A 24858-nucleotide genomic window follows, 5' to 3' on the forward strand; every position below is an offset into this window, starting at 1 on the left:
TTCCACCTCATGCCCATTTTCTAAGGATTGTATTAGTCACTCAGGCTTCCTGATTTTAGTCTGTTTTGAGTGGGATTTTTTAATTTCTCTGCCTTCTTTTAATCTCTCTCCAGCAGTCTTGTCCTAGCCCCCCAATGCAACCTACCCTCCTTTATGAAGTCAGCCTTTCAAGCAGCCAACTGACCCTGGCAAACTACTCAACCTTGATCGATTAATCATTGATCTTTTTACTATATTTGGGTTTTTTCACTCTATTTTAAAACATCGTATTAAAACATTTTATCAGATGTAGTACAATATTCACAAGTGCTGTTCGGGGTTGGTTTTTTGTTTGTTTGTTGTTTAAACACACTGTCCTTGTTTAACCTTTTCTAACAGATAGCAAAACCCCAACAGCTTCAGAACTGGCTGTTACCTAGTTCTGATTACAGAAGAAGTAGCAGGACTGCCTTCTGTGTCCTTTTCGTCAGTATCTACTCAAAACACAAAGCAAACCACTATTTATATTTCTCACTTGTCCTCCACATGTTCACTGAGCTTTAACTAATTTAAATTGCTTCTTTCTTACAGGCACATTTTTGTAGTTCACTTGTAACTGTGGTATCATGTGTTGCTCAGAAGTCACTGTGACCCAAAGGTGACTGCTTCATTCCAGGCCAGACTTCTAAGAAGTGAGCAATATGTGAGTATCCACACAACAAAACAACTAGTTCCAAATGATTCCTCATTCCCCTGATGCCTGAAGAACTCAACACTGACACAGGGGTAACATCCAACCCTGGTCATTGTACCAAAGAAGGAAAGGATAAGATGACTGATCAAGGAACACTGACAGAAAAAGATCCCTTGAGAGTGAGGTTTCTTTATGGACAGTACGTAGTCAGTGACCCAAATGGAAAATGTAGCCAAAAATACAGGAGAGAAAGATTTAAGAGTAAGTGAGAAAGCTACGGTAAAGATGTTCAGAAAAATCTCACCCAGGCATAGCTCCAGAGATTGGAAGCTAGCAAAGGCACACTGTGGAACTGTGTCCAAACCAGGAAAACAATGGCAGCAGCCACATCTAACTCACAGGGCAAATGAGAAGAGTGGAAATGTTGCAGTTTCTATTGATCAGTTTGTTCTGAGGCCCTAGATCTGAAAAAGAAGCAGTAACGTGGGAAGAAGCAAGATACAATTAAGATTAGGAAAGAGATACGGGATTCACTAAAAGTTGGCCAAAACATCACAACACTAAGGAATGAAAAGTACAATTTATCAACAGTAGTGAAGGGAACGTAAAAGTACGGTGTTAAGAGCACAAGATAGCCAAGATGGGATTAACAGCTCCTCTTTATATATTGCATATACTGATAATACAGTACATTTCAAATGGTTTACACTTCTCAGGAAACTGGAATTACACTGAAATACTGGGTATTGTTTAAGAAGCTTTCTTCCAGTACGCAAGCAGGGCAGCAAGATGACTGACTACATGAAATGCTATGCCCCGATGCACAACATGGTTTCCTTTTAAAAGAAGGGTAAAGTATGTAACAACAGTACAGATGAAGTAGTCAAAAGATTAAATTTCTCAAAATAATTCTAGAATTACAATATTCACTGGGAAGACAATAGCTGCTTGAAAAGATTCTCTATTTTATAAAGAAAGATTGTAAGTAGCTAATAATTTAATCATACCTTTTGTTAGAAATAGACAGCTCTTGATACTACGAAGTATCATTTCAGTCCTAGAAATCTTAAGATACAGGTCACTGCTCATTGATGGCTTATGAATACCAATTAATCTCCCATTGGATAGAAGGCATAATGATAGGACATTCCGCATCAAGACAGCTTCTTTAACGGTCAAGTAGTAACTCCATCCCATCTGATTAAAGCACTAGTTGTCATTAAAGTGGTTTATCAAAGTTAAGATAAAATTAAAAAACAGACCAGATGAATCAACCAATCAATGGAGAACAATGCAATTAATAAAGCTGATCTTTTCTCTATGTAAAACGATTTTTTTGTAAAATAATATGACTTTTAAATGGTCATTGATGCAATAATGCATCAATGAACGTGTTTTGTTCAAGACAGGTTAGCATAACTGTTGAAATAAAGCAAGTTAGCAGAATTCAGGGGAAAAAGATGTTACAGAGAAATTAAAGCTTTTAAAAACTATTTGGTTTGGGTTTTTTTAAAAGCAGGAATTGAGTAGAAATTTGCAAAAATACCCTTGACATGCAAACTACAATTTCAGTGTAAGGTTTTCTTTCAGTGGCATCAGTGCAGCACCAGTTCCAATTTCAGTATGCAAAAATGCTAACATGCTCTATCTGGGACGTGAAATTAAACTGGTCAGTAAAGACAAGGGATGATGCTGCACCGAAGAAACAGCATGTGAATTTACATTCCTGATTCACATTAGAAGTTTTCTCAATGTGCATGGCCAGGTCCCTGCTATCTCATTTTGGTAATCCAATGTTCTGCTTTTCTGTTAAAAAATGAATTGCTGCAGCACTATGGAAATACTATAACATACAAATTCTATAATAAAGACATGTTTTTCAAAGACTAGAAAATTCAGTACTACTACTGTAAGTATAAAAATCATAAAATTGTATTCTAAATAAAGGTATCCTATGCAGCTACAGTTTAGAAAACTTGAAAATATTGACAGGCTATACACATCTTGATGTTGATTAAAAAAATATTGAAAACCTAAATGAAGGAAAACATGGATGAAGTAGTAAGTATCCTTTAGGTACTGTTAGCTATTATTCGGCATTTAAAGCTTAATGACCTATTCAAATGTGTAGGACCCTACACATTTTGAGACTTCTTATTGAAGATAAAACAGATAAAACTTGGTGATAGCCTTACAGAAGCCTAATTAAATTCTATAAGCCTAAAAAAGAATTCTTCTTGTCTTACCTTTCTATTATGTCCTTTTCCTCAGCCTTAAAAAAGATGGCTGTTTCGGAATATGATTTGGCTAGCAATGTACAGTAATGCCAGACAGATATTTTTATACTGCAAACGGGGGGCAGGAAGGGGTGGGGGGAGGGAAGGCATATTTACTGCGCTTACACTACTGAGTATTTCTCAGGAAGGGCTTTTCTTTTTTCCTTAAGCTGGAAATCTTCAAGACTCTATTCCTGCTGAATTAGCATTTCATCATATAAAACTAGTATGCTCAACGACATAAGCTCTGTGTCAAGAGGAACAGCCTATAATTAGGTATATGTCACTTTCTTTGATAGCACATAAAGCTATGCCTTTTGGGCCATTAGAGAGAAATTGCCACAAAATATTTATTACAAGAAAAATGTGTCCACACTACTAACAATCATTGGAGTACTTCTCAACATGGTACCTTTATACAAGACACTACAGTACAACTCTATATTTTGTAGAAAGTCCACAGTGATACACAAATTCCAAACGGGAGCAGGACTTCTATTCTATGTGGTAAACGTAAGTCACAAAATTGCAGTAGCCCACTGGATAAATTGTATATTCCAGTATACCATCACTAGAGGCTCTGATCTTAACAGATCAACAGGGCAGGATCAAACTGTACCACAAAGTGACCTTTTCTGTTATCTGTTGCATCCTTATATAGTAGAAATAATTTTTGCATCTGTTGAGCTACATTTAAAAATGGAGTTGAATTATGTTCACTGGAAACTGCATTTTCATGGTCTCTTGTCTAGATACTGCTGGAATTCTTGTTAGTTGCAGACACCTCAAGATTTGAGTGGCAGTATCTACCTCTTGCTGATGATAACCATTCTGATGTCACATCAGCATCTTTTGTTTACAGTAGTTCCTGAACATCTTAGATTTACTAATTCAGCAGGTAGAAGTTTCCCAATGGTATAAAGGAACTTTACACTTAGAGCATAAGAATGAATAGTAAATCATAGGGCATTTGATTTCCACATGAGCATGATGAATGCACATGAAATAAACAATATTACTATCTGGAGACTGTTGAATAGTCTCTAAATAAAGATCTGGATGCTTGGACCAATTATTACCTGGATACAGATACAACTCACATCCCACCCTGTGCAACACAAATGAATCCACAACAGCTAAGGTCTTAATGCAATTTTTTTGTACTTAATGATAACTATGTGGTTTATTGTTATTTGGATCAGGGTCTATTTTTACGGAGAGAATAAATTAACATGAAGCCTGAACCAGCTTTTATCCTCAGGACAATAAATCTGAAGACCTTGAAAAGTTATTTGTGCAATAAATGCTTGAAGGATAGAACCCTGTTTATGCAATGTCAGGATAGTACCTCTTGCAAGTATTTATTGCATGACTTCTCTTTGGTTACCTGCTGTAGGCATTAAACATGAATCAGTTTCATTCAGTGATAAAAATTAATCCAAAACACTGTTTACTTCATCATATATATATATACTTCAACAAAAACACTGTAAGTACATTTGGTTCTGTACATGCCTCTGAACACTTTTTATGAAGTCAGGTTAACAGTAAAGAAATAATTACAGTGGCACGTTTCCACTAAATCAAGAACCCAGAGTGCAGTGACAGGAAGCATTGGCTATATGTGGTCATGCACTGATTGATGCCAAGACTAAAGGAGCACTGAACATCCAAGGAAGTGATTAAGAGTACCCTTCCTCTGCACATGTAAAATAGAAATGTTTCTTTACAGCTCAGCTTGGGTCTAAGTAAAAGGAGAGGAAAGCTGGCCAGCAGAACTATGCAAAAAACTGTCTTCTGCACAGTGAAAGTATTTTTTTTCATTAATAACATCTTTTCTATACAGATCTTTTTAAAATTTCTTTTTCAGAATTTTGTAATTTTTTTTGCAAGTGAACCCTGTTAAAAAATTACAAAAATACTATGTTTGATAAATCCTTTCTTCTCTCAAAAACAGTGGAACAACTAAAACATATGCACATGAAGAACAAGAGATATAAAAGGACAGAAAAGACAGTTAAAACAGATTATCAAACTGAATAGCCAAGATCCATCCTAGAGCTGATGATTTAAAAATGCAAAGCCAACCTTCTCAGCAGAACAAATATTTAATACTCCTAAGTTAAAAAGCACACAATAAACCTCCCAACACCTGTCACTGTTCTGTGTCAAATGCTTACATACAAGTAAAAGCCCTTTCTTTTTTAGAATTTTACTTTCAGTTACTTGGACCCCATAAGTAACATAAAGGGAAAAAAAAAATTACCATAACCCCATTTCTAAAAATGTAGTATTGTTCTCATCCCTCAAAAAATGAAGAATTTCCCTAATGCCCCTCCAGCTAGTTAGATTACTGGTGTCCCACCTCAACAAAAGAACTATGAAGAAACAGAATTCAAACATAAAACACTGTTCAGAAGTGAACAAAAAAGTAATCTTTCATCCAGGATGGGAAAACATGCACAGAGATTTGTGACATATATATATATACACATACACACACACTAACTAACTTAATCTAACCAAGAGAACCAAAAACTGGACAAATCAATGTGCTTTTTTCTTCATATCACAAAGTCAGTTCCAGCCTTGTAGACTTCCAAGCACTGTGACCAAACAATTTAAAGGGTAATTTAGAAATACAGAATTGGCTATGGTGCAGTCTCAAGCCTCCAGAACCTACATAGCACATGGTGTTCAACTGGACACGAGACAAACCCCACACAATTTTAATTACCCGTGGCAATGTATTTGGAAGAAAAGGGACACCTGGCCTATCGAAAGTCGCTCTTGCTTTAACAGCTTGATATGATTGAAAGTTTTATCTGCTCAGCAAGGCCGCACGGTCGTGTGAGAAAGACACCCAGAACGAAGAAAACAGGATCTTTGGCAGTTAAGCAGGCAGAAAACAAGAGCTGAACTGGGAACTGATGACCACAAGAATGTCAACAATTTTAATGATGAGACTAACAGCTTGTATGCTTTTAACCAATTAGTATCTGTATAGCAGCGTGTGAACAGTGTATGTAACCAATAGAATTAAGGTGTGATGTGTGTATGAATATTAATATTGTATAAAAGTTTGCAGAAACTTAAGTAAAGTGGCTTCAACTAGGATCACATTGATATGTTGTTGAGTCCGTGATTTTGCTCCTGCAATTACCCTCCCTTCACTTCTAGGAAAGTTAGGTTAAGGGACAGAACATTGCAGTCACAGGCTACAATGTAAAAGGCTCTGTCTCACAAAACCAGAGACTAAGATAAAATAGTTTCAATTTGCATATTTCTGTGAAAGCATCGGTGTACATACAGTTATGTTGTGTAATTCATCATTAAGTTTATTGGAAGTACAGCCAATTTTTTCTGTTTGCAAAATCTGCTATTATTTTTACCTAAAAAGAAATCTCAAAACATAACTGACATTTTAGCAGAACAAAATTAACTATCATTAAGAGTAAACTACAAAATAAACTTCAAAATAAATAGAAAAGTTATTTTCGTGATGCATTTTTCTATTTTTTTATATTTACTTTCATTCTTATAACCAGTTACTTGCAGTAAGCTGCTGAAATTCACTTCTGTTTTTTATTTTATTATGGCATGAATTGCAAAAATGAAGTACAAGTATATACTGTACCTTGTTTTACCTGTAAGGAACACACACCTGACAAAAGGCAATCTTCACATCCAGAGTAGGTTCACCACAATAATACAAGAAATGGCGGCTCATAAATACCTGCAATTAAAGAAAAGTAAACATAGAACTCTTGTATGTCCCCTGATGTGCAAGTACAATGCAGCTCTATCTACACGTGGATTACAAAATCAACCTGAGTTGCTACCAAGGCTGTGAACAGCAGATAACGGTTAGAACACTGAACTGTAAATAGGCTCTAAATTCTTTCCGATGCTTGTCAAGGTTATGGCCTCAAATATGACTTGGTTACATCTGCAAAATTTTACAGTAACTGATGACATACTTCAAAGTTTATCATGTCACTTGCATATTCCTACATCAACAAAAATAAAAATTGGGTCAATGACATTCTAAACAATGTGGGAATGGGAGACAGTTACTATGGGGAAAAAAGAAGTCCTAAGCTGACAATCACTAGGAAAGTTATAGAAATGGAAAGACTGATTACATCACTGTATAAATTCATGACACAACCATTTTATAAATATTACATGTAGTTCTGGTTCTTCTCTAAACATTTTAAACAACTAGAAAAGTTACAGAAAAGGCTGGTAAGAAGGGACCCAAGCACATACAGGTGCCTTACATGAAACAGCTGCACACACTGAGCATTTTTTTTTAGCCTAGAAAAGAGCTGAGTGGAGATACACTGGAGATCCATAAAATGAGTGGCGTACTGAAAAGTGAAAACACCCTTCCCTGTTTTTTTGTTGTTGGTTTTTTATTTTGTTTTGTTTTGTTTTTAAAGAAGCTTGTGTCATCAAATTAAGGTCTCAAACAACAGATTCAAAATCAGCAATAGGAGCGAGAATTCTTCACACACTGTTTTGTCAGACTGTGAAACTCCCTGCCTCACATTGCTCTGAGTGTCAGAAGTCAACGTAAGTCCTACTATGATTAAGCAAATTCACATAAGGAGGAATCTGCTGAAGGCTATTAACCTCAAAAATATCACCTCTGACTCCAGATAACCCTGAGTCACAGTCTGCCACTATATGCTCACCCTATTTTTAGATTTTTTCACAGGCATCAGATATTGGTCAAGGGAACCATACACTAGACCAAACAGGCCTCCCTATGTACCCTATGACAGCTGTTTTAACTTAATTCTATAGTATTAAATACAGCTCTGACTAACCAATACTTTCCAAGCTGCATTCTAGCATGGGATGTCAATGGAAAAAACCCACAGTAATGTTATCAGGCTGAAATAGGCAGCTATGTCACAAAACTTTGGAGCGCATTGATTCTTTGGCATGACCCTGCTTCAAAAAAAACCCAAAACCTACCAAAACTTTTAACAGTAGAATTAAAAAAACAGCAACTTTTAGGTAGAAGGAGATAGAAAGTATAGAAAAACATGTTCTTCTTCTAAATATAAACTCACTGCAAAGACTTAAAAAAAACCAAAAACCACCTGTAACCACAACTCCATTAAGATATAGCCATGATTCTGAAACACTGTGTGCCTTCTTATGGTACTTGTCTTCAACAGGAACAATTAACTAACTACATGGGCAAATGCCACTAAGTAAGAAAAGACTTAATTTGGAGTAACTTCATCTCACGCAAAGTGATCAGGACTCAAGAAACTACAAGAAAGTATTCAATACTTGCCAACTTGAAAGCATCACATGCTCCCACATGTGTTTAATTTTTAATGAATGAATGAATAATCCTGTTATGAAAGCAAGTGTATGACCTTTTCTGCATCACATTACAGTGTCTGCAATTGCTGCCTCGTTGCCCAATGAGTCATTACCAGAGCCTCACACTCCACAGAGGGTTTATATTAAAATGAGAAAGAGAAAGAAAGATATTTAAAAAGCTTTTAACATTAGTCATATTGCCAGTGATCTCTGGAAAGCCAGCAGATAATTACTCTCATGCTGCAGATATATACACTATGAAATGCTATTGGTTGGATTCATTATATTGCTATAATAATCAATGACTGAAATGTCATTAGTCATAACATACCACATTCAAGACAGTCTAATAGTGGAAAGTGAAAAAAGGAAAGGAAGTGAATTGGGGAAATTTGGTTTCTCACTAAATTTTCTGTGACAAGCTACTGAGAAGACACACTTTGTATTATATATGCATTACTAGTCATACACAGCTCCTCAGCTTTCCACAGGAGTGACTGTAACTGTTAATAGTCACCCTGGGCAGAGCAATAGGCTGGTGAATTTTATGAACTGGAATACATTTTATAATTTATTATGTTGTCCTTATATGTAGTTACTGCTTATAAAATAACAGAATATGATATGTTTTAATGGCTGAGATCAATACTCATTCCTCTGTACATGAGATACATCAAATGAATCACTAGAGATCTGAGATCCTCCAGTTGCACACCAGGAATGAGAATACCTTTCTGTAGCACAGAGGTTTGTAAGACTGTATACCCATGGCAAAACAGATTTGAGTTCGTGTTTTATGTAGTGCGTGCCTTCATATAGTGAATTCATGAGATTCCCTTCAGTGCTCTAAGTAATCACACATGTATGCAAATTCTAATTTCTTCACGCAAAAAATACGTTCACACTCAACTGGGTAAATACCCTTGATCATACCTCCTCCGGTGCTAGCTGACACTGCATCACTAGAGACATTGAAGAAGTGTCAATGTAAGGCAAACAGAGAACTGGCCTGATGCTGAAATAATTGTGCCAAAACATAAAGTAGTCAGAAAACAAGAAGCTAGTGACAAACGGCCTCACTCACTAGGGATGTGAGCTTTAGGTGGGAGCATAAGCATCCAATACTTCTTTACCCTGCTCCTGTCGCTTTATCTTTTCAACCTTGAGCACAATCACCCAGGGTGGGAAGAACTGGGAGAACAGAACAGTGCTGATGCAACAGAACACCTTGTGCTGGGAAGCCAGAGATCACAGCAGCATCACAGGGACAAAAACCCTGTCTATGAAACACCAACACCATAACTGGATCTTAAATTTTCATCATGATTAAGACATCTGTATGCCTGAAACTGTAAAAACATACAAGTCTCAGCAGCAAATAACGTGATCTACTTTCAGGTAAGACAAAACCAGGAGGTACTAAAAAAAGGAGGAGGAAAGTAGACATGAAGGCAAGAGTAAGATAATACTGAAAATCCTCTGAGCTGTCCAGTGGCATAGACCCAAGTGAACTGCTGCCTGGGACTGTGAAAATACCACTGAGGCTTGACCTCTGCGTGGCCTGCTGCTTCACCATCCTCTTCTTCACTCCACTCCTCCTCCCTTATCAGCAGCTACTCTTCCAAACAGAACGTGGGCTAATGCCATACCCCAGTTTCAGGCGTGAACTTCCCTTTCCCCTCAGTGCTGCTACCAAATCAGTGTTTTTCTAGAGAAGGATCGTTTATTTTTAATAATGCTTACCTTTAAGGTTAAGGAGTCAGGAGGATTATGTCATTATTATTCAAACAGCTGTTTGAATACTGAAACGATTAAATCAATACTACTGGATAATTACTGAGAGCAGAGAGGAAACTGTGCAATGACAGTAGACAAAGCAGACTAGAAAACCAAGAGTAACTGTAGTTTTCAAATATAGCCTTTTGCACTAAATCTTTCTGCTTGTCCTTGAATTCTTTCCTCACCCTCAAAGCTATACGATGCTGGTACCCAGTGAATGTCTAGGCAGTTTGGCAACCAGTCTTTTGGCCTTGGGAGCCTTGTTTTCCTTCCCAGGCTGTACTGTTGTTCATGTAATTGGTTTCTGGATCATGGATGGAGATCCTATGTTTGCCGTATGCCCAACAGATGCAAACTTGGAGCTTGAGGAGTCTGAACTGTTGCTGTACTAGTCCAAAAAGAGTCTCAGCACTTGCACCCACCACCCTGCCTCTAAGCTGCCACGTAACAAGCTCTCTTGTCCGGAGAAAACATCACAGTGACTTTCTTTTCAGAAAGTATCTCCACGATGGTTTCTCATCTCTATGTCTCCTAATCAACAGGCAAATCCCTCATGCCCCACAGATATTGCCTTGGCCTGTCAAAACATACTTAAGGCTTTTTTGTGACAACACAGAAGACAAATGTGGAGCCTCAGGAAAGTTCCATATAACTTCTTAATTCAGAGAGACGAAGGAGCCAGCTGCCCTGCTGTGAAACTGCTTTCTTCATCAGGCAGGACTCTTCACCTCACTCCCCAGCAAAATCAGCTATGTCAGACACACCAATCCAGGGCTGAAACAAGGTTCTTGATGTGCAAAGCTCCAGCAGCTGTTTGACATATATTTAAAATAGTGTTTTAAAACAGTTGCTGCAGTTTAAATCAATCAAGTCCCAAACCAGCCCCAGTGCTATTCACCTCCCACACGCCTAAGGCTGTACTCAGAGAGGTGTTTACATGTCCCACACAAAACAAACTTGAAACAAATCCTTCACATCCTAATTTAATAAATAACCTTGTGTGAAAAAAAATTATTAAAAAGCACAAGTTCCCGTTTCAACAGAAATCAAATGGCAGCTGAAGAGATCATAGACAGCACTATTTGTATCTAAAACATCACTAGATTTAAACCTGGCACAGTATGGCTGCAAACTGGAAGGTTTTAACAGAATCACAGGACATCTCCCAGTAACATGTTATAATCTATTCCCAGTCCCATCAAGTGCAATAATCTCAATAATAAGGGGAAACTATATATATTCATATCAAGAGCCAAATCCGGCATTTATGCTTATCTGGTATTTCCACCCAAATACATCATGTGCACAACTGGTACAGTGCCATGCTGCTCCCTGTCTTCACAGACACATAGTTCTATACTCGTGCTGCAAAAGGCTAATTAAAGTATTTATTTCTGCCTCATTATATTTCATTCAAGAACAGAAAGATTCAGAGCATGAAAAGAATTAATGAAATAGCATAATCATTTAAAGTTATTAAAAACAAACAAAAAAAAATCCTGTCCCACTTCAGTGAGAGGGGGCAATTTATCAACTCAGCTGTCACTATAAAACCTTCTTGAAAAACACTAATGTTCAAAGATTAACATTTATGAATTATTAATGCTTCCTGTTTTGAAGATGTGTTTGAATCATTTCATGCATATCCAGTCCTGGAATTCCTCTCTCCTTAATTTGAAAATACATACTCTTATCACAGCAGCTTATCAGTTCTCTGAAGCTCTGAGTAATGCTCTCACTTCTGTAACTATAACTTTCCTTTACTGAAATTTGGCTATTCTGCTCTGCATAAACAAGGAGAAAAATAAAGAAGTTGCAGAATATTGTCAGTATACTGCATCTTTCCATTTAACATCTTTGTATTCTGAACGTACAAAAAATGAAGACCTCACCAAAGTCACATAGTACGAGAAAGGATACCACGAGAGAATGGTAATTTCTGATCCCCAGACTCCTATGGAACTTTGTATGTGGGCTCTGTCTTCTTTAACATGCTGGATCAAGAAAGAAGGGATGCAATTTGCTCAAATTTTTCATATAATCACTGCCAATTATGATTGGAATGTATGTCCAAATATACTATTAAATTGGGCTTCAAAGACCAGACCTTCAGATTTATCAGCAACTTTTCTAGAACTTGATTTTTTTTTTTTTTTCACATCTAATTTAGAGCACTACAACAACAGGGCATTTTCAACACCAGCTTCAATGAGACTCACTGCTCGGCAAGAAGCTTCAAGACCTGACAGAGGATAAATATGAACTGAAATTTGCTGTTGTGTTTATGCTCTTATTTTAATTATTTTTGGAATAAGTGAGGAAAGCAATGGTGTGAACAGGGTAATTATTAAGGTTAAATCCCAGCAGAAACAGATCATCTTCCACTGGGATGAGAAGTGATGGCATGTAAAAATTCATAAGAATCATGCAAGCAGCTCTAAAATTCAGCTGCTGGAAAATAAAGGAGAGTGGTAAAGAAAGAATTTAGGAACAGCACTGAAAAGGCTTTCAAAGGAAATATACATGAAAAGGAAAAAAGCATACAAGCTGAAAAGATAGGGGATTGATATAAGCAGGTTTTCCTAATGATCACAGCTCACGTGCTGAAGACAGGAACAAATAAGCTCCAAGTCTGGCCTTGCCACCAGCTCCCCGTGTATTCTCAAGTCAATTGTTATGAGTCTGTTTTCCACACTTAAACAATACCTGGTGTAAATGTCCAAGTTTTAACAGTCCAAGATGCTACCTATCTAAGTAATACTTACTTTTATGAACAGGTGCTATGAAAGAAAGAACGTGGTTCTGTGAGATGCTGCAGCAGATTAGCTAGTCAAAGTTTATGATGATCTCGTCATAATCTCTCATACCACCTTTTCATTTGTAGCTGAGTATCTTAATTTTCTGATGCAAATTGAAAGGCAAAATAAAATCCAGTAACATCTTAGAGGCATTAAATTAGACTTTGATGTTGGAAGCAGCTCTGAATGTGCACAGAATGAACATGCAGTGATAAGTGTACAAGACCATGGCTACTATCGTCACTAAAGAATGAAGAACTGGAAAGACCTGAGTACAGTAAAACACTACTTGCTTACCATAAGATAAAAACCTTTACCACAATGGTAAAAGCAAGATTTATTTCTTTTTTCCTCTGCATTTTTTCAATTCTGACATTTGGTTTTAATCTGCTTTCCCTTTCTGGGGGAAAAAAACTCACAAACCAAGCCAAACACAAAAAAATGAGGTAACCATCTCAGCACAGCTGAATGAAAAATTCTGCCCTCTCAGAAATTTGCTTTCCTCTATTCAACAAACAAACAACACAACAATAAAAACCTGTTTCACAGATAAACGTCAGTGGTAAAACTGCTTGAAGGTATATGTAACGAATCTCAACAAAACTATTTTTAACACACTCCCAAGCCAGAGCACAGCCTTCGTACCTAATTCAATTTCAGTTAAATTTCCCTTCAACACAGATGGCCCTGGCACTGTATGACTGGTGCGAATGACATATATTCTATAGAATGCATAGAGAAAAATACTCAATTACTGTCTGCATCAAGCCATATCAATAAAATTAATAGAATTCACTAAATTATATATTCTAAGCTGTAACAGTTTGGAATTAATTACTAATACATTGAACTGTATGCTATTTTATCTCCTTCTTAATACGCTGCTCTGTTATGCAAGTTAACCCCCCATTAATGAAGGGTTCATGTAAAAAGAATTAATACTCTAGTCAAAAGCTAAACTCTGACTTAGGGAGAAACATACGAAAGATCAGGGCACTTAGATCCTATATATCCTGTTTCAGGATATATAGTTTTCAGGATATATAGTTTTCAGGATTCATAGTTTTGTGTTACTATGGTAGAGTAAATAGGAATTTCTATCTCAGTTTCATACAATTTAGAGGAAAAAATCATGGTTTTGGTGACTTAAGAGGAACAAATTATGCAAACAAAATAAAATTTAGCCATGCCTTTACTTATTTGATGAAAAGTTATATTACACTCCACCAATGTTCATGTTTCCTATATCAAAGTTTGATGATGAAAGTATGAAAAGCTGTTTAGGACTATGGAATAACCTGCTTAAATGAAATGTCTGTATTTTTCATCATAACTTAAAAAAAAAATGTATAATTGGCCACTGAACTGTGGTGGCCAATTTACACCTCACAGTTATTCACGAACAGAATCACAGAATCACTCACATTAGAAGGGACCTTGAGAAATTTATTATCCAACCTCTCTGCTCAAAGCAAAGAGTTGCTTTAGTTGTTTGCCAAGTCAGGATGCTCAAACCCTGCTTGGTTTGTATTTGCACATTAATGCAGTAGCTACACAACTAAACCCACTATTATTCTAAAAAAAATGTAAGAAGCTTAGTTCTGGAGTACAAGCCTGTGGCCATGAGCAGATTACACCGTAAATTCTGCAGCTACAAAACAGTTTATTTCTCAAACAACTAAAATCCAGATTCCTTCCCTTCTGAAAAGCTTTTGCCCCTCCTAACCTTTTACATTTGTGTATTTTAATTACTCCCACAAGAAAAACACTACCTGAACAAGTCATCTCAGGGATGCAAGTAGGATTTATTGCAAAATCACTGCAAACTGTTAATACCCAATAGCAGCTGCATCTTGTTTAAGAAAACACAGAAAATGTTTTGATGCTTTCTGGGTTGTATCGATTAAAACTCTAAATATATGAGAAAAAAATCTTAATGGAGTAAGAAGAGGCCTTGTGTTTCTGATAATCTATAATTACATCTAATATGATGGGAGACCGGAAGGAACAGCATGTTTGCTGCTGGCCTATATCCATTTACTTACACTGCTGCTGTTTGGAACGTATGTCATGCTACTGCACAAAGGCTAAAGAAACCAAGACTCTCTTCAAGTGAGACAGGGTATAAACCCAGCAAAACCAGGTGTTAACTTGCTCCAATCTAGATGTAGTTAGTGCTGGGTAAAAAGTTTGCAAAAAGATTATTTGCTATGTGCTAAATAAAATACTAATACAGAACAATTTTCAGGCTACAAGCAGAGCACACAACTACACAATGTTTTCTTCTTTGGCTTCCATGGCTGTCTGCATGTGTTATATGTAGCACATGTACACTGATACGATAATCACTATGTTCTACTAATCCCATGTAGGCTTGTTCTCCTTTCTCCAAGCAGACACTTCTCCTTAAGTATAACATCAGATTTGGCCACAAAGTTCTTACATTAACCAAGCCCATAACTACATAAAAACTGAAAGTGCAGCACCTATACTTTCACTGATGCCCAACTTCCGGATGCCTGACACATGATTTGCAAAAGAACTTACCTTACTATATTTAGCAGCTAGACCAAAAATAACAGAAAACGAAATAAAAATCCATTCCTACAAGGAATAATAATGATAATTATATACCTAGTGAATACAATTACAGTTCTAGGGTCTGACAAACAACGAGAATTATTTAAAGAAAGCGTATCTACTGCTGCTGAGTGATGTTGCTGCAAGTGTCTTTTTTTTTTCCATAAGCAAAACCAGAAATACAGTAGCTGATTAATGCAAACAGAATCATGAAGATTATTGTTAGCTACCTGTTATACAGATGACAGCACATTAGAAAAAAAATTACAGTTTTGTGAACTCAGACTGGACAGGTAAGGAGTGATTAAAACCAAGTCATGTTCTTGTTAGTTCTTGTATACAAATAAAAAAAGGAACGTCACGTTAAAACTGAAAGGTTAACTGACACAAGAAAGTAAATTAAATTTTTTTGCTATTTTCTTTGTTCTGTAGCACTGGAAAAAAAATACTTTGATAAAGTCAGAGGGTGGGGAGTTCAAAGATGGTAAGTAGAAACACTTCTTCGTGTACATTTCTTTTTAGATCAAGGAATTGATGTATCATTGCAGAAAGTGCAACAAGGCTAGGAATTTAATAGAGGAAATTGAGCCTTTATGAAAAGCAAGGCTATCCAGGTTTATAATAGCTAATGGTTACAGCAAATATGATATTCTGGTTCAGGACTTCAATTAGGGTCCTCCTGTTTGAGGCCCACTGTGCATGTAATGTCCTGTACGGTTATTTATGGATTCTTATATTTACCTGTGAATCTTCTGTGGGAGACCAGGAGAGGCAGATACAAACAGGACAGCCAGAACACTCCCATGTTCTGGATTTGCTGCAACAGAAACTTTGCATCTCTGTTGTATGTACAACAGCTTTTTCAAGCCTCTGTCATTTCAGAAGGTGTATTTAGAATATCTCTCTTTTCCAAGGTTCTTGCATTTCTAACAGGCTGTCACAGATTAAATAAAGGAACAGGGACAAGAGATAATGGGGACAAAAGTGGACTTTCTTGAATCCCACGGCCAGTCTCCATTGGCCTGGGAGATAAAGCTGGCTCACTTCAAATATTACCCCACAAAACACTGACCCCGCAGAGGGCCCAGCAGTTTATTTCAATGAGCAGGGACTCCAGAGAACCATGATGCAGCACACACAGAACTGTGTATGAAAATAGCCTAGCTTTGGTTCTCTTCCCAAGTGTGAAATGGCCAGCAGGAATCACATGTGACAAATTCAGGCTACTTTCTTGTGCCCAGTGGCACAAAACAACTTGGGTGAAGTTAAAACGTTGACAGCAACTGAAAAAAGATAACTTTCATGCAAAATACTTTTACTGTAGTTGTTATCTTTTTTATAGTAAATAAAAACATTACAGCATGAAAGACATTATATTATCATGGGCCATCATGTTCTTTCTCTAGTTGCAATTGGAGAGCTATTTTTCCAGTTACATTTCCCAATTTCACTTTCTGAAATAATTTGTTTTTTCTCTCTCTGAGTTTCCAGCACACCAGATCACCACATCGTATCCTTAGAAATACACAACAGCATACGGACAGAGCATAAAGATGTTTGGTCCTACTTCACTCAGTGGAAAAGGATTCAATGAATTGAGGGATTTGGGAATTAACCTTTTATATCAGACACTATCTGTTCAGAAGTGTGTCATCTATTCCAAATGGAAAAAATTAAACACAATTTTTCATAAGCCATTCATTAAAACAACCAAAGAGAGAGGAAGAAAGAGATTCATGGAAGTGAACTAATACAGCAGCATAAAAGTTTCTACAGTACTGAAATGGAAGGCAGCATATTAAGATTCCAGTAACAATGTAAAAAACTCTTCTCCACATCACTGCAAACTCAGCTGAAGGTGTAAGGGCACAGTTGCCCTCTCAGCATGCTCCTTTTAACCAAAGATGAGCTTCTCCTAGTGCTTTTGTAAGAAAAAAGGATCCAAAGAGGCAAACTGGGCAATTTTCTGGACAGTTTGGGAAAAGAGAAAATGGAAGGTGAAACAGGCTGTTTCATAATGGCTCCCTCCTCATTGCCACCAGGACACAGAGACACTTGCTCATACATCTTTCTGACCGTAGGGAAAGATTCCTTGTTACAGGTAAACAGCAATTTGGAATTGATTCTGCCAGGCAGAGGCACACAGCACCATTTAAGAACACAGACATCCCCACGGTTAGAGAGAAATGCTGTAAGTGCATTAAGGCATAGATACAGCACAGATACTTTAGACAAACAAGTTAACTGTCTGCCTCTCTTACTCTCAGGTAGCTGTCAAAAGCTTTCAGAAATACTTGACCCTGCCGAAGAATCAGAGAGTTCAGAGACAGGAATAAAAGGCTTTCAAAATCTACGGAAACGCGCAAGGTCAAACACCTCACATGAAATCAAGATTTTCACAGGTACTGAAGAGAATTCAAACGTGAAATGACATCAAGAACTGCATTCTTTCTTGTGTCGCAGCTCCCCTCAGAGCTGGGCCAAGGGGTGAACAGCAACAAATACCGGTGTCTGATCCAGTAAGCCAATGGGGTTAAGAACAGTACAGGAACAAGTTTCATTTACCTGGATACACCAGATGGATTGAGGACTTCTCTCCCCAAAATGCTGCCACTATAAGGTATGGTAAATCCAAGCAAGGACAAGCTAAGGATCCTTGAGAAAGTCTGCCACCAGAACTCTGCAGTGAGTAATGCCAAGAAGCAAGAGAGAGAGAAAGACTAAAGAATAACTCAAATGATAAATCTTCGTATTACTTTGGAAAAGTTTGGACTGCAAGATCCAAGATGAGCACCACAAAGTCATACATTGCCATGATCAGGATAAACATGTATTTTATGTGAGTTACTAAAGAATTTAATAAGTACAAGAACACAACCTTATCCTACTTTTGACTGCCATTTTAAATGTAAGTGCAAGAGTGATTCTCAAACTCTTCCATTTAGCACCTTCTTAAGTATTTTTTAAAAACTGCTGCAGTCCATAGCTTGCTTTTCTCATGGTTTTGGCTGCTTCTTCAGCTGTGACCCAAATACCAGAGCTTCCTCATAGCTGTAACACCTTCTGATGTCTATAATGCTAAGCTTTCTTTAGGCTTACAACAAAACCAGCAGTGTAAATATTCTGTTTTGTCCAGCCCTTCACACGGATTTAATCAATTCTGCTCCCTATAAATCATTAGCCCATTTGCCTAATACTCATCCCAGTTAGACTACAAGCTTGGAGAGTACAGATGCTACACATTTTGTAAAGCTTCATGCTTACATACTATCAGATGAGTATTAAATAACAGTAACAATAATCACACCCTTTACATGTGTGCATAATGCATATGGTCATCTAAAGAAGAGAAAGCTCTTAAGGGACATATAAACCCACACGCCCTTTTTTTTCTAGGAAAAAAAAGCGATTTAGTGTGTGCCCAAGGCATAAATGCTTCCTAGTACTCCCATGAGGACAGTGCAGCTTCACATTAGCTTCAGTGGAGGCCTGTGCTCATAAAGCATAACACAGCCTGCCTCACACAATTCCACTGGCATTCACCCTCCTAAACTAGAAATGTAAACATGAATGAAAAACGTAGAACTCAGTCATATGCCAGGGCTCCAGAGTTTTAGATTAAGGCTTCAGGGTTTTAACATGTTGTTTGGGTGGCAGCCTTTATCAAGGGCTCAACTGGGAATAGTTTTCTGTTTCTGAAACATCTGTTGGCCAGTAAAATCACAATTACACTTAGCTCTTTTCTTGCAGCAGGCAAGGAATATATACCACAAGAAAGCAATTGCTATTTGAATGAGCAACAGACCAGCAAATGTAAGGGTTTCTGGATTCACTTCCCTGTGCTTTTACACTTTAACTACAAACGTAAACCTTTCCTGAATTAGGCAGAAGCTCTCAGCACCTTGTCTAATTTTACTCTTATTCAGTTCCTATGTCCTAGACTTCTCAACAGGTATGGATATTATGAAAAACATGAAAAACAGGGATATATAAAATAAACAAATACTTTTCTTAAACACTAGCAGACAACCATCCCAAACCTGATGTACTGTGACTCCTTCTAGTATACTTAAGTTCCCACACTACTAACAGAGCCATTGGAACTGCATTATCCAATCTGCAGTAAATGCAACACTTTAAAAAATATTTCTAAACTAGAAAGAAAACCTTAACAGTCAAATTTTCAATCAAAAAAGCCTAAAAAAAATATTCCTTAGACTACAGGGAAACACAGTTGAATTTAAATATTTAGTCTTTGATCAATTTTCTTTTATTTCCTGCCCCCAACCAAATGTTTCTGTTCCATTAAAAGCGCTTTTAGTAGTGATGAGTCTTCTACCAACATTTTCTTCAACTAGCTTATTTAATAATATCTTTTAAACATACTTCCAAGTCTAAAGCCTCAAAATTTAAAAAAATACATGCTCACATACAGCCTGTTCCAAAAACACCCTGATCATCTGCTGGAGAGGTCTATGCGGTGCTTGTGCCATCTGAAAGCTGCCAGTCTGGTCACAGCCTTTCACTCCAAAGCTACGCTATCTGACAGAAAGAGTTTAGGATTGCACAAGCTAAAACATTAAATCAACACTGCCAGACACATTATAGACACTGTTGTTTATATCTCTTTAAAAAGACCTTTTTTTTTTTTAAAAAAAAAGAAGAACAAAAACACACACACAAAAAAAACCCAACAAAAAAACAACACCCCAAAAATCCAATTAGCCATTTACAGGATAACTGGAAATACATCAGAAAAAGAATACAGCGATATTTCCAGCATGTAAACATGGCAAAATGAACAGGACAAAACTGACCAGTTGACAGGCTGCAGCTTGATCAGCGCCTTGTAAATGCTGCAATGTTCTTCCTCTTCTCAAGGTCAAGTGTAGAAATTTTGCTCAAGTCATACAAAAACAGTTTACCAAATTGGGGCAGGGAGAGAAGAAATCCATATTAACTTTTTATCCACAGAACAACACTAGTCCACCACATGAATACTTTCATTTCAGTCCCAGGGTGAACAAAGAAAGGGAATTCATAAATTCCCTCAAAGCCTTTCCCCTAGTCTATGTGTAAAATCATTATTTTTCTTCTTAGAAAGGCAATGAATATCACAGCTGTTTTTCTGTAAAACAGTGTTTCAGGCAATTTTAGGAAAGCATCCAGCCAATGAGAAAAAGACAGAAACTATTACAAATAGGAACAGACATGATATGCCAGAAGAGGTGCAGTTTCCAGGTCGCTTCATAAGATCCAGTCCAAAAGAAACTATCTGAAAAGAAGACTAATTGAAGAAATACTGAAACATGAATTAAGAAATAAACTATAGAGAATTTCTAGAAATTACTGTTCAAATTTATAATAGATGTGAATACATGAAAGAATGAACGAAGTTTAAGGTTCCAGTTAACTGTAATAAGAACATCCATCACTGAGATCTGCTTTTATTGCTGCTAATTACACAGACCTGACAGCTGAGGTGTTACCAACATTACTAATAATATGCACCAATCCTAATTCATTCATATTTATCATATTCTTGCCATTTTGCCCCTCATTCTACCCTCATCTTGTCATTTACCCTCATATTTGGTTATTTCTACACCACAATCCAGCTAGGAAGTGCCAATAACAACCTTTCCATAGTTACCTGGAAAATAACATGGACTAGTAGCTCAACCTATTAATAATTTCTGTAAATAATTAGGAAAAAAAATAATGTATAAAACCTGGTTGGTTGGCCTGCACAAAGCTTTAAGCTGTTGTCCCTAACTTGCAACTGGAATTTGAACTAGATACTTTAAAATTCAGTTAAAGTACATTTCCTCTGAAGCAGCTGTCTACTATGACTACTACATTGTATACTGGATGGCCCAGCTGGCAGTCTGTGACCCCAGTGTTGTCCACGGGCTGTGTACACTGAGGTACCTGCCCTTCTCTGAGGCAAGTAGCTGCTGCTGCCATGATGACACAGGTAGAGTAAGAGGTATTCTTTTGGGCCTACACATGAATCATTGTCATTACTCCCTTGATAGAGCATTTTAAGACAGACTGCTTCTTTCTCTGTTCCTAATTCCCAAAGATTTGGAAATGATACGATTTCTTGTTCTCTTGAACCTCACAAGGGCCAAGTGTCCAGAATACAAGCATAAGCAGACAGCTCTGCTGTCTACTTTTCAATGCCAAGCTGAAAAAATGCACTGAACACCACCAATTTTCTGTATCATAAATAAGCTTGAGCCCTGCTTCCTAAACAGGAGCAGATGCCCAGAGAATCAGATATGACTGTCCCTAAGTATTTCTGGTATCAAATCCAGCTCTCATCGAAGCTGTATATAAGACAAATCAACTCAAATCCAACTGACCCGGCATCACTTGGAGGGAATTATCCTGCTGTGAGACAGCTGATTGATTCCTCTTCTCCCTTTCAAAGTGGTAGCATGAGCTATGGCAACATACAGTGAATGCCATGAAGCTGTTCCACACAAAAATTACCCACTATCCACAAAACCCACCTGAACTGAGATGAGAAATTTGCTTGACGTGGTTTTCAGCCTTGTGTAGACTACAGAACAGAACCTATGTTCCATTCACTACATAAAACCATTGCAATAATGTGCATAATTCATGTATCTCCTAGGTAATCGACTGTTTACTGCTTTTTCAGCAAAATCAATGACACAGGTTCAGTGATGCTCCACAGGGAGAAAACCTGATGATAAAAAGCACCTTTTAGATCTCTCCCCCCCCCTCCCCAAAAGTACAGTGTGGTAAGCAAAGTAGAAGCTAGATGTTTTACAAAAAACAGGTTTACAAAACTCCTCAAGAGCTCTTCTACACACATTTGACAGATAATAAAATCAATATTTTATCAATAAAATAAATGACATGTCCACTCAGTCAGGAATAGTAGCCTGGGTTCCTGGCTGTAATTCCCATACTGAAAGCACCACTGAAAGCTAACATAAATAGTTTAGGTCAAATTCCTACACACAAAAAAAAGTTAAGGACAACTGGGTTTCACTGTCCCAGAAACAAAGGAACAAAATCCAATTTTGCTTGCATAGCCAAATGCTTGCTTTTTTTTTTTTTATTTCATTGTTTAATCCAAACATTTTGGAACATAGAAATAAGCAGCTGAATAAACTGATATATTTCTCTGTAACACCCAGTATTTTTTATCACTTGGGTTTTTTTCAAACTTTCTAACTTTTTTTTTAGGACGTGTTTCTGGGTTTTTGTGTGAAATCAAATGCATACGTGAATAATGACAGACTCCATATTCTTTAGAGTGGCAGGGAGTTTTAAGTTTGGCTGGGCAGAAATTTTTGAATGATAGTGAGAAACAGGGAAAGGAAAATGACATTTCTGAAATAAAATGAGCCTTTAAAGCACTTGTAAGAGTGGCTATAACAGTGAACTTCCTCCCTGCCTTTACCTCTCTGTGTCAGTACAAACATCTTTTATCAGCCATTCTATGTCTCCCCTGATCCTCTTTGTCCTCAATACTCTGTTCTAAAAGGCACAGCAGAGAGAAAGGCTTAAATTTTGTTTTATTTAAGTACCTTCAACTAGCAATATACAAGTTGTAGCCTTAAAACAAACAAACAAAAGAAAAAAAATCTTACACCAGATCCTGACCTCACAAGAAATATTTTAAATTAAAAAAAAAAATCCAGTATTCTATTTTTAACCTAGATAGCATATCATCTTAAATAACAATTTTCCAGAATGCATTGTTGCCAAACCAGTTGCTATTTTCACAAGTTGTTTTATTTGTTTTCTTTTCTTTAGTTTTGGGGTTTTTCTGTTTGTTTTGGTTTTTTGGTGTCTGGGGGATTTGTTTTGTTTTTAGCATAGGCTAATAGTAAAAGGATCTTCTGCTTTTTCTGGCCTAAGCTGACTACCATTAATGATTTTGATTAAAAGGAGAGTTTTAACTCTACACTAAGCCACAGCTTTTTAAAATAGTAACACAGTGAAGAAAAATTCCACTTTTATCAGAGCCCAACTACATCATAACAAGATCTGTAATATAATACTATTCCATGGTATTTACAACCACAAAAAAGAACTCGCCACACTGGTTACCACAAGATGCTTGAAGTATGGCTAACCATCACTGCTGTTTTCTTGTTCCAAACTCTGTCTTCAGCTGCCATTTGTTCTTTCCTAACAAACCCTTATGTGAGATGTACGAGCGTAGTTTTGCATCCTTTCTGCACGATAATACAGCACAGCTGAAAGATACCACACTGAACCACTGCAATTCCAGCGAAGGCTACTTGTAGGTGCAGGCTAACGCACCATAAGCTGGACAAACTGAGACAGCTCCTGTCCTGCAGCATCTCAGGGCAAACTGGCGCCTTTGTAGGCATTGCCAAGCAGGATACCAATCATTGCCATGCAGACTGAATGTTTTAGCTTGCTTTCCTACTGGAATAAAGCTTGTGTGATCATCCTTCAACTTTAAATAACTTTAAATTAAGAGCTAGATATATAGAAAAAAACAAGTTTTAGTAGTTTAAGTGTTCATGAATTAATTTGAGTGAGTTTACAGACAATTTGTCCTCTAGAATGTTTAATGAGTCCAGCAAATTCACTGCAGTAGATAACTGGTGAGACAATGTTACAAAAACATTTAATCCCTAATTTACACCAAACAGGTTCAAACTGAAGACAGGCATTTTTATACCTTTATTGATTTGCCATAAATGTATCTAGAAATATGCAGTAATACAACATAAATAAAATTACTCAGACACTTTTCCAAACTGAAACTCAGTCAGCAGAAATGCCAGGTATTGACCACAACAGAACAGCAGGAAAACTATCCTGTTCTCATGAGTCTAGCCTGTTTCTCTAACTTACAGGACTTTATCTCTGCAATAAAAAAGCATCAGAATTAATCCTTTGTGCCAGTGCCTTGCCTCTGCTTTCACAGGGGCCAGTGCCCCAAGCTACATAATTGAAACAAAACACATTGTGCAGGGAGAAAGTTAGAAGAGCCAAAGCACAACTAGAACTTCATGTGGCTACTGCCATAAAAGACAACCAAAAAATGTTTCTAGAAATACACTGGCAACAAAAGGAGGGCTAAGGAGAATCTCCATCCTTTACTGGATGTGGGGGGAAACATAGTGACAAAGGGTAAGGAAAAGGCTGAGGTACTTAATGTCTTCTTTACCCAAGTCCTTAATAGTAAGACCAGTTGTTCTCAGGGTACCCAGCCCCCTGAGCTGGAAGACAGGGATGGGGAGCAGAATGAAGCCACCATAACCAAAGGGGAAATGGTCAGTGATCTGCTACACCACTAAGGCACGCACAAGTCTATGGGGCTGGATGGGACCCACCTGAGGGTACTGAGGGAGCTGGTGGCTCACAAGCCACTTTCCATCATTTA

General features: G+C 37.2%; 1 protein-coding gene across 8 annotated transcripts in view; it reads right to left on the reverse strand.

Moving 5' to 3' along the window:
- Positions 1 to 24858, reverse strand: part of MAPK10 (mitogen-activated protein kinase 10) — a 168944-nt gene that overhangs the window by 82713 nt on the left and 61373 nt on the right. For 6 of the 8 annotated variants that reach the window (XM_005444498.3, XM_005444499.3, XM_027813054.2 and 3 more), the window contains one exon: positions 6614 to 6685. In XM_005444498.3, the coding sequence (XP_005444555.1) occupies positions 6614 to 6679 (66 nt within the window). In that variant the 5' untranslated portion in view covers positions 6680 to 6685. Of the gene's footprint in view, positions 1 to 6586; positions 6686 to 24858 lie in introns of all 8 variants that reach the window. The other 2 variants (XM_027813058.2, XM_027813057.2) reach the window with 1 other exon arrangement.

This window comes from Falco cherrug, chromosome 1, assembly GCF_023634085.1.
Source record: "Falco cherrug isolate bFalChe1 chromosome 1, bFalChe1.pri, whole genome shotgun sequence".
NCBI lineage: Eukaryota > Metazoa > Chordata > Aves > Falconiformes > Falconidae > Falco > Falco cherrug.